Source organism: Procambarus clarkii, chromosome 67, assembly GCF_040958095.1.
Source record: "Procambarus clarkii isolate CNS0578487 chromosome 67, FALCON_Pclarkii_2.0, whole genome shotgun sequence".
Classification (NCBI taxonomy): domain Eukaryota; kingdom Metazoa; phylum Arthropoda; class Malacostraca; order Decapoda; family Cambaridae; genus Procambarus; species Procambarus clarkii.
In genome coordinates this window covers 21802222-21812958 of record NC_091216.1, presented here as the reverse complement: position 1 = coordinate 21812958, position 10737 = coordinate 21802222, and the positions used below count along the sequence as shown (strand labels likewise).

The 10737-nt window shown below is 43.6% G+C and overlaps 2 protein-coding genes across 2 annotated transcripts; both read left to right on the top strand.

Moving 5' to 3' along the window:
• Positions 1–1279: 1279 nt before the first annotated feature.
• Positions 1280–6033, top strand: LOC123767532 (histone-arginine methyltransferase METTL23). The gene is made up of 2 exons (XM_045757220.2): positions 1280–1436; positions 4015–6033. Exons 1-2 carry the CDS (start codon positions 1344–1346, stop codon positions 4606–4608), a joined length of 687 nt encoding a protein of 228 aa, XP_045613176.1. The 5' UTR covers positions 1280–1343; the 3' UTR covers positions 4609–6033.
• Positions 5069–6033, top strand: LOC123767699 (acyl-CoA-binding domain-containing protein 6-like). The gene has a single exon (XM_045757612.2). The coding sequence runs from the start codon at positions 5069–5071 to the stop codon at positions 5798–5800; it is 732 nt and encodes a 243-aa protein (XP_045613568.1). The 3' UTR covers positions 5801–6033.
• Positions 6034–10737: the final 4704 nt, after the last annotated feature.

Below are 10737 nucleotides of genomic sequence, written 5' to 3'. Positions count from 1 at the left end.
CACCAGAAATAAATATATCTTTGATATCACCAGAGTTAAACTAAATCTGTGCAAACATTCTATGTAAATAAAGAAAATAAAGCCAAAAAGTACCTAATTTCATCTCCATAGTTTCCTACCTAATGCTTCAAACTCGCCCTGTATCTTGAGCTACCCACTCCCCAAATGTATGTGCCTAAGCCATACAACTTCACCATTGTAATCACTGCTTTTAACTTTTTTCAGGAGTTTCAGGAGAACAGGAGATACTTTTTCACCGCCAGGGTTATATACCCATGGAACCGCCCACCCGCCGAAGTCGTAATTGCCAAAACTGCTAAATTTCAAAATATACCTGGAAAAGATCATGGCAAATGGAGGAGGGGGGGGACCTTCGACAAGCCGCCGGCTTCCTTTCCTCGCCGAGGCCTCTAGGGTTAGTGGCCCTCAGGTAAATTAGGTAAAATCTTAATTTTTTTTTACTAAGAAATATGTCCTTTCTTATTCATTGTGTCATCTAATGCTTGAATTTAATAATAATTTCTTTGATAAAGTGTTTATTCATGTCCTTTAGGTTCCTTTTTATTTTTAAATGTTGGGCCCATTAAACTTAATTTATACTATATTACTCTACATTCTGACATGTTCCAGCGGCTTTTATAAATTACATCTAGGTATTTCCATTCTGTTATTAACGTAAATAAACTACTGTAAGGTTATTAGGCCTACTAACTCCATAATGTAATAGTCTATGTTTTTCATCATTATCACCCTTTGATTGTATTCATTGTATTCATGATTGGTGCAGACCGGGGACCGGTGGTGGTGGAGGGGGGGGCGGTGGAGGTTGGTGCAGGCCGGGGAGCGGTTGGTGGGGATGGTGCAGGCCGAGGAGCGGTTGTGGGGGGGGGGGGAGTGGGGCAGGCCGGGGAGCGGTGGTGGGGGCTGGTGCAGGCTGGGGAGCAGTTGTGGGGGGTGGGGCAGGCCGGGGAGCAGTTGTGGGGGGTGGGGCAGGCCGGGGAGCGGTGGTGGGGGCTGGTGCAGGCTGGGGAGCAGTTGTGGGGGGTGGGGCAGGCCGGGGAGCAGTTGTGGGGGGTGGGGCAGGCCGGGGAGCAGTTGTGGGGGGTGGGGCAGGCCGGGGAGCAGTTGTAGGGGTGGGGCAGGCCGGGGGAGCGGAGGTGGGGGGTTGAGCAGGCCGGGGAGCAGAGGTGGGGGGTGGTGCAGGCCGGGGAGCAGGGGTAGGGGGTGGTGCAGGCCGGGGACCGGTGGTGGTGGGGGGGTGGGGTAGGCCGGGGAGCAGGGGTAGGGGGTGGTGCAGGCCGGGGAGCAGGGGTGGCCGGCCAGCTTGCTGTGGTGGAGGACGCATGGCGGAGGTGCCGCAGCACGTGAGGAAGTTTGTGTTCGGGTCCTCCCTCTCCCCAGCAGCCTCAGAGTGCCTGGAGGTGCTTATCCCGGAGGTGAGCTCTCTATCCAGGCTACCTTGTCTCTCTCCTCCGTACACAGCCCCGGGGCACCCTACTAGGGCGGCACTGTAATAGCAACCCCGCTCTACCACCGTCGTCGCCACTGGTGTGTGGTGGACGGGCAGGTGCTAGTCAAACACCAGGGTGTGTGGTGGACGGGCAGGTGCTAGTCAAACACCAGGGTGTGTGGTGGACGGGCAGGCGTTAGTCAAACACCAGGGTGTGTGGTGGACGGGCAGGCGTTAGTCAAACACCAGGGTGTGTGGTGGACGGGCAGGCGTTAGTCAAACACCAGGGTGTGTGGTGGACGGGCAGGCGTTAGTCAAACACCAGGGTGTGTGGTGGACGGGCAGGCGTTAGTCAAACACCAGGGTGTGTGGTGGACGGGCAGGCGTTAGTCAAACACCAGGGTGTGTGGTGGACGGGCAGGCGTTAGTCAAACACCAGGGTGTGTGGTGGACGGGCAGGCGTTAGTCAAACACCAGGGTGTGTGGTGGACGGGCAGGCGTTAGTCAAACACCAGGGTGTGTGGTGAACGGGCAGGTGCTAGTCAAACACCAGGGTGTGTGGTGGACGGGCAGGTGCTAGTCAAACACCAGGGTGTGTGGTGGACGGGCAGGTGCTAGTCAAACACCAGGGTGTGTGGTGGACGGGCAGGTGCTAGTCAAACACCAGGGTGTGTGGTGAACGGGCAGGTGCTAGTCAAACACCAGGGTGTGTGGTGGACGGGCAGGTGCTAGTCACATACCAGGGTGTGTGGTGGACGGGCAGGTGCTAGTCAAACACCAGGGTGTGTGGTGGACGGGCAGGTGCTAGTCAAACACCAGGGTGTGTGGTGAACGGGCAGGCGTTAGTCAAACACCAGGGTGTGTGGTGGACGGGCAGGTGCTAGTCAAACACCAGGGTGTGTGGTGGACGGGCAGGTGCTAGTCAAACACCAGGGTGTGTGGTGGACGGGCAGGTGCTAGTCACACACCAGGGTGTGTGGTGGACGGGCAGGTGCTAGTCAAACACCAGGGTGTGTGGTGGACGGGCAGGTGCTAGTCAAACACCAGGGTGTGTGGTGGACGGGCAGGTGCTAGTCAAACACCAGGGTGTGTGGTGGACGGGCAGGTGCTAGTCACACACCAGGGTGTGTGGTGGACGGGCAGGTGATAGTTAAACACCAGGGTGTGTGGTGGACGGGCAGGTGCTAGTCAAACACCAGGGTGTGTGGTGGACGGACAGGCATTAAACGTCAGGGTGTGTGGTGGACAGACAGGCATTAAACGTCAGGGTGTGTGGTGGACGGACAGGCATTAAACGTCAGGGTGTGTGGTGGACGGGCAGGCATTAAACGTCAGGGCGTGTGGTGGACGGGCAGGCATTAAACGTCAGGGTGTGTGGTGGACGGGCAGGCATTAAACACCAGGGTGTGTGGTGGACGGACAGGCATTAAACGTCAGGGTGTGTGGTGGACGGACAGGCATTAAACGTCAGGGTGTGTGGTGGACGGGCAGGCATTAAACGTCAGGGCGTGTGGTGGACGGGCAGGCATTAAACGTCAGGGCGTGTGGTGGACGGGCAGGCATTAAACGTCAGGGTGTGTGGTGGACGGGCAGGCATTAAACGTCAGGGTGTGTGGTGGACGGGCAGGCATTAAACGTTAGGGTGTGTGGTGGACGGGCAGGCATTAAACGTCAGGGTGTATGGAGGACGGGCAGGCATTAAACGTCAGGGTGTGTGGAGGACGGGCAGGTATTAAACGTCAGGGTGTGTGGAGGACGGGCAGGTATTAAACGTCAGGGTGTGTGGTGGACGACCAGTAGCTAGTCAAACATCAGGGTGTGTGGTGGATGGGCAGGTGCTAGTCAAACACCAGGGTGTATGGTGGATGATTGAGCTCAGTATATTCGGGAACTTGTACACTACTAGTAGTTGATTGACAGTTGCAAGGTGGGATCAAAGAGCTGAATCAATCACAACTAGGCGAGTACATACAGCATTCTGCAAGCAGTGGAGTCACTTCCTGTGTTCTAGCTTCATCTTTGTGATACTTTTTTTTTTTTTATTAAATATCTGAATTGCAACCAGTGGAAAAAGATTACTTTTTCTTTTTATCTATTCCAGTTAATATTGTTAGCCAATTAAGGGTAAAGAGCTTTGTGGAGATTGTATGATACCCCCTTTTTTTGGTCATTATCTTTAACTTGACCCCGTCTTATTTATCAGTGTACTGTACTAGTGTTCTGCTTACTCAAAGTTTGATATACGTACTGTATTTTATATTTTGCCTGCTATGCTGTTTCATTATATATATTGTACTGTATTTTGCTTTAATGTTTATTAAATTGTTCTTGTTTTTAAGTCATGGATTATCTTTAATTACTTTTTCTTTAATCAAATATTTATATAGTACAGTATTTAATATTTATGTATAAAGTTAAATGTGGGCAATATGTAGTGTAATGTACTTCTTATCACAATAGTTAAAATTGTCAGTGCAGTATGTGTAACTTGCTGGGTAATAAATTTTATCATTAAACATAAGAGCTTGCCATAGTGTGTGATGCAAGTACTTGTCCTCTTCCAGGTAGTAAGTCCCAGCTATGGCATGTACACATGGCCATGTGCTCCTGTGCTGGCACAATATGTCTGGCATCACCGTCATGGCTTTATCAACCGCACCGTTTTAGAAATTGGTGCAGGAACTGCACTTCCAGGCATTGTAGCTGCAAAGTGTGGTGCCCATGTGATTCTCTCAGATTCTGGCCAGTTACCCAAGTGCCTTCGCAATTGTCAGCTGTCATGCCAGGCTAATGGTGTTGCTAGTTCTGTTGCAGTTATTGGGCTGACTTGGGGACTCTTTACTCCTGAACTGTTGCACTTGGGACCTGTTGATATCATCTTGGGTTCAGACTGCTTTTATGATCCAGCTGTTTTTGAGGACATACTTGTAACAGTATCGTATTTACTGGAGCACAACCCGAGGGCCCAGTTTGTTTGCTCATACCAGGAAAGAGCGTCCGATTGGTCCTTGGAACACCTTCTACACAAATGGAATTTATCTTGCACACAGTTGCCATTGGCAGCTTTTGATGCTGATACAACAAATATAGCTGAATCCAATCTTCCTGGTTCTCACACAATTCATGTGTTTCAGATCACCAGAAGCACCAGCAGTTGAGACAAAAGTTAAAGCAGCGAGGCATCTTCTTGACGGCGTCATTCTTCCTGGAACTACTGTTAGGCTATTTCTGAAGAACAGCAGCTTGATAAATTCTTCAAGAGCTTGATGGCATCCCGTAATATTTACAGAGTGTTTGTAGGGAACCTGCCATGGACGGTAGGCCACCGAGAACTGCGCCATCATTTCTCACAGTTTGGTCATATATCTAATTCGAATGTGGTGTTTGACAGGTCTACAGGAATGAGCCGTGGCTTTGGATTTGTGCAGTTTGGCAACAGAAATGGTTTTGATGCTGCTATTAATAAATCCACACATTTCCTTGAAGGTAATAATTTAGATGTGCAACCAACAAGCAAATAGTAATTGATTTTTTTTTGTATTCTGTGAAATGTAATACTGAATTTGAAAGCAAGTTAGATCATAAAATACACTACTTGTGTTATGCATTCCAAGAATTATGGATGATCTAGAGGACAGTACCCTTGCAGTGGGAGAGTTAGAAGCAGTGTTCACTAAAGCTGCTGCTCACCTTCAAACTCTAGCAGCTAATCTTGGCCAAGACAAGCTTCTTTTCTTTTATGCTCGCTACAAACAGGCTAATGAAGGCTCCTGCAATACACCAAAGCCAGGTTTTTTTGACTTTAAAGGTAAACAAAAATGGGAGGCATGGAAAAGCCTAGGAAACATGCAAAAGGATGATGCCATGAGGGAATATGTGAGTGCCATTGCTGACGTTGATCCAGACTGGGAACTTAAAATTGATTTGGGGGGTGGTCCGAGGACCAGCTGGGCGAGAGTTAGCAGCCTTCAGCCTGAAAAAGATAACATCAAAGAAGAGGATAAAACTTCCTTTGATTGGGTAAAGGAAAATAATGTTCATAAAATTGAAAATTTGAGTCCTAAATCCATAGAAGACACAGATGAGAATGGGATGAGCCTCTTACACTGGGCAGCAGATAGAGGTCATACAGAAATTGTTAGATGTCTTTTAGAAAAAAAGATAAATGTCAATATGCAGGATGATGAAGGCCAGACTGCACTTCACTATGCAGCTTCCTGTGGTCACTTGGACATCATCAGGGTTCTCTTAGACCACGGGGCTGATCCCTCCATCCAGGATTCTGATGGACTACGACCTGAAGATTGTGTTGATGATGAAGCAGTTAAAGTTCTGTTTGAAGCATTGTAATAATTATCTTGTCTACATCTTGTAGTTACACATTTGTTTCTTACTGGATAAAACTTCATTATGTTTCAGTGTGTGAATTAAGAATCATTTTGTTATTAAGAGCTTTTTAAGTCGTTCACATTGTCTTGTATATTTATGTTAACAGATATTAATGATGTTTTGAGACAATATGCTTACCAGTGCTGTAATGTAAATACCAGATTGCTGATGACGAATACAGTATTCTAACGATATCTTTCTTTATTATTTACCTTAATATAAATTGTTTACAAAAGAATATTTTAGTAGTAGTGTCCTAAAGGTACAGTGGAGTCTCCCAGTTCAACAGAAACAAGTCAGCTACAAGTTTGGATGCAATGGAAGAATGCTGTTCAAATGATAAAATGGGTTGCTGCAAAAATGTCACTTAACCCTTTAACAGCGCTATACATGCATATACGATTTGACAAAATAATTTAACATAAGTTCTTAAAACTTGCACAGACACTTTCCTTTTGTTTTTTGCATAATCAACTAGGCAAATGCTCCAACTTTGTCTAAATGATCACAGCATAACTTGAAAAACAAAGATTCAAATTTAATTTTAAATTTGAATATTGAAAACTTCAGATTTTCAATTCAGAATATATAATATGAACTATCACCAATTGTTTATTTAATGTTATTATTCTCTCAGAATAGCATATGATCTTCATTTTCATCAAATGAGAATATAAGTTTTCAGTATAGTTTACTGTAAAAAAAAATCGTCAATAAGGCATTTGAAATATGGGGCAAATTTAGACAAAAAAAAAAAACTAACCCCAAATGTATAAAGTTTATGAAAAATCTATTCTGAAGGGATTGTAAAACAGACAGCTGAGCACACAATGTCAAAATACAGTAGTGAGAATCGGTCACAAGTTTTGCTAGTTGTGACTGACTTATTTGTTGACCAATTTCATTCAGTCTTCACATAGGGGCATATATGCATTCTCTAGGGTGTAAAGGTTACAACAAAATCAAATAATAAACAAAGGAGAAAAAACAACTAAAATCTAAAAAAAAATCCCCCTGAAAAAAATATTTTTGGGACATCGATGAAAGTAATATATAATAACATTGGACAATGTATTTATATGATATACAGTGCTGCCTCGATTAATGAGTTTAATCTGTTCCGGCAACGAGCTCGTCATGTGGAAAACTTGTCTTGTGAAACAACAAAACTGTCGTTGGAAGTTTCCGAGAAACGGCGGAAACGCTCATTAATAGAGCGATAGCTCGTCAGTCAAGACGCATTTTCTGTGAGTGGCTTGCTCGTTACTCGAACTGCTCATAAATGGAGTCACTTGTCACTCGAGGTTCCACTGTATAACAAAATAGAGCATAATAACATAGTTACTCATTATTATTTGTGTTATTATGTATTAGTCAGCAATGATATAAAGGCACCAACTGCATATCCACTTTGTAGATACTTCTTACTACTACAGGTATTCTTCTTTGAATAGTGTCATGAAAGTTTCATGACACTGAAGTCAATAAGTTGGAGATTTGTTTAACATTTTTAAGTTAATTTTACATAATTCAAATATTTTTCGCTACCAGGCCCCCAATACGAGCGGTCTAATGGTTAAGTAAAAGTCTTATAAAAACACATATAAAAGGGGAGAATTTTATCAATTTGCATTAATAAAAAAGTATTAAAAACAAGTACTCTTGTAACTAGTTCACTTGCAATGAAAGGGATTAAGAACATATATTTAAGATTTAAATTACGATGTATGGCAGTATAGGACCCTCTATGGGGGCAAAATCGGAACAACATGAGGGGAGATGTTGCAAGTAATTGCCTAAGTGTTACCCAAGTGTAGTTACAGGATGAGAGCTACACTCGTGGTGTCCCGTCTTCCCAGCACTCTTTGTTATATAACGCTTTGAAACTACTGACGGTCTTGGCCTCTACCACCTTTTCACCTAACTTGTTCCAATTGTCTACCACTCTGTTTGCGAAAGTGAATTTTCTTATATTTCTTCGGCATCTGTGTTTAGCTAGTTTAAATCTATGACCTCTTTCTTGTTCTTGGAGTTCCAGGTCTCAGGAAATCTTCCCTGTCGATTTTATTAATTCCTGTTACTATTTTGTACGTAGTGATCACCTCTTTTTCTTGTCTTCTAGTTTTGGCATATTCAATGCCTCTAACCTCTCCTCGTAGCTCTTGCCCTTAAGTTCTGGGAGCCACTTAGTAGCATGTCTGCACCTTTTCTAGTTTGTTGATGTGCTTCTTAAGATATGGGCACCACACAACCGCTGCATATTCTAGCTTTGGCCTAACAAAAGTCGTGAACAATTTCTTTAGTATATCGCCTTCAATGTATTTAAAAGCAATTCTGAAGTTAGAAAGTGTGGCATAGGCTCCTCGCACAACGTTCTTTATGTGGTCCTCAGGAGATAGTTTTCTATCTAGAACCACCCCTAGATCTCTTTCTTTATCAGAATTCTTTACAGATTTCTCACATAATATCTAGTGTGTGGGGTCTATGTTCTCCTGTTTCACATTCCATAACATGGCATTTATTCACATTAAATTCCATTTGCCAAGTGGTGTTCCATATACTTATTTTGTCCAGGTCATCTTGAAGGGCACAACAATCATCTAAGTTTCTTATCCTTCCTATTATCTTAGCATGATCAACAAACATTTTCATATAATTCTGTATACCAACTGGTAGATCATTTATGTAGACAATAAACATCACTGGTGCAAGATCTGAACCCTGTGGTACCCCACTTGTGACATTTCTCCAATCCGATACATTGCCTCTGATCACTGCCCTCATTTTTCTATCAGTCAGAAAATTTTTCATCCATGTTAGAAGCCTACCTATCACCCCTCCAATATTTTCTGGTTTCCAGAACAACCTCTTATATGGAACTCTGTCGAAAGCCTTTTTTAGGTCCAGATAGATACAGTCAACCCAACCATCTCTTTGCTGTAAAATCTCTGTGGCTCAATCCTAGAAACTTAGTAAATTCGATACACAGGATCTTCCAGATCGAAAACCATACTGTGTCTGATATTATATCATTTCTCTCCAGGTGTTCTACCCATTTAGTTTTGATTAGTTTTTCTAATACTTTCACTATTACACTTGTCAATGATACAGGTCTATAATTGAGGTTTTTTTGCTGTGCTGCCACTTTTGTAGAGTGGCAGCAGTGAACCAAGAGATTCTTACAAGTGAATCATCCTTGCAGGAAAGGGAAGATAGAGGGAACAGTGCCGACTGAGGGGCCGTAGTCAAGGCATAGCTCAAGTGAGAGTGGGGATGTTACATGGACAGAGGTAGCAAAAGCAGTAACAATTATGACAAACTTACAGAAACAGGATGCTGGTCTCAAACAAGTGCTGGACAGAGGACAAACAAAGGGCATCAGAGGAGAGGCATAACCCAGTGTGATACATAACACTATTACAATAAAGGGTTGAAGGAGAGTGAGGGGGACAAGTGGGGCAGCAACAATTATGTTTAGACAGCACAAGAAGCTCCTCAGGAAATAAGAGACAAGACAGAGCATTCAATTCAGAGGTCAGACACACGTGGTGACCAAGACAAATTGGTGTCAGTGATCAACCCAAAGAGTTTAATTAACATTATCTTTATACAGATGGGGATTTCCGTAGTGCAACAAGGGGACAATGAATGACCTGTCTCTGAGTAAGTTGTAAGAAGTCTTAGTTGTAGTGGGGACCTGACAGCTGAGTGGACAGCGCTTAAGCTTCGTAATCCTGAGGTTCCGGGTTCAATCCCCGGTGGAAGCGAAAACAAATGGGTAGAGTTTCTTCCATCCTGATCACCTAGCAGTAAATAGATACCTGGGAGTTAGACAGCTGTTATGGGTGGCTTCCTGGGGAAGGATGGGGGGGGAGTGTAACAAAAAGGAGGCCTGTTGAGGACCGGGCTGCAGAGACACTAAGCCCCGAAATCATTTCAAGATAAGAGAACCTGAAAACATGATTGGTGGCGCAGGACAAAATGTAATCGATCACAAGTTGGAGTTGGTGTTACATGAAAGCAGTCATCTCTGTGAGATCAAGAACATAAGAGCTGAGAAAATGCCAGGGAAAGGGAGGAAGGAAAGATCATTTAGGGAAACCTAGGGGAAAAAAAACGAACAAATAGTAGTGCTCATAAGACTACCCTGGGAACACCCTTATACAGTACAGTATATTGTTGAAAACGTAAAGAGAAAGCAGTACCAAGCCTCATTGGAAGCACTAGGTAGTGGTGATAAAAATCCAACACTGGTTGTTCTTTAACAGATACAGTACAAGTCAAATTTTGCTAGGTTTCCAGCCAAATTGGTGTCATCTCCAATGGTCTTGTGTACTCTTGTAAAGAAGCCATTTGTGTCAGTCACATCTTGTAGAAACTAATTTCTTACTCACATTTCTACAATCATTCATAACTATTTGCAACCACTGGAACGATAGTTCAATATTCTTAATAACAAACTGCATGCAATTAAATGTGACCTAAACATGTATACTTCAACCACTGTAACAGGAATTTGGAAATATCTCTGGCCATACACAAATAACTCGTGGGCATTTAATGAAACAGAATCCTGCACCTTGCTGTTGGAATGGAATTGTCTTGCTAATTAATGGTTGTGGACATCCTCATAAAATGTTCCAATTTTCAGATGATCTGAAATTGTTTTATGTTCCTTGCTGAAAGTTGTGGTAAATCCAGTAAGTACCTTTGACATTGCTCATCCATGTCCTTTTACTCTCGTATTGACACGCTGAATGATATCCAAAATTTTTTTATTGTGTCTGTGCTAATTTCAGGCTTGGCATTTCCTTTTAAAAAATGCTTATATACCATGTCATTCACAACCACTGGAAAGATTGGTAGTTAACTATTACGAATAAGTTTATGTACAATAC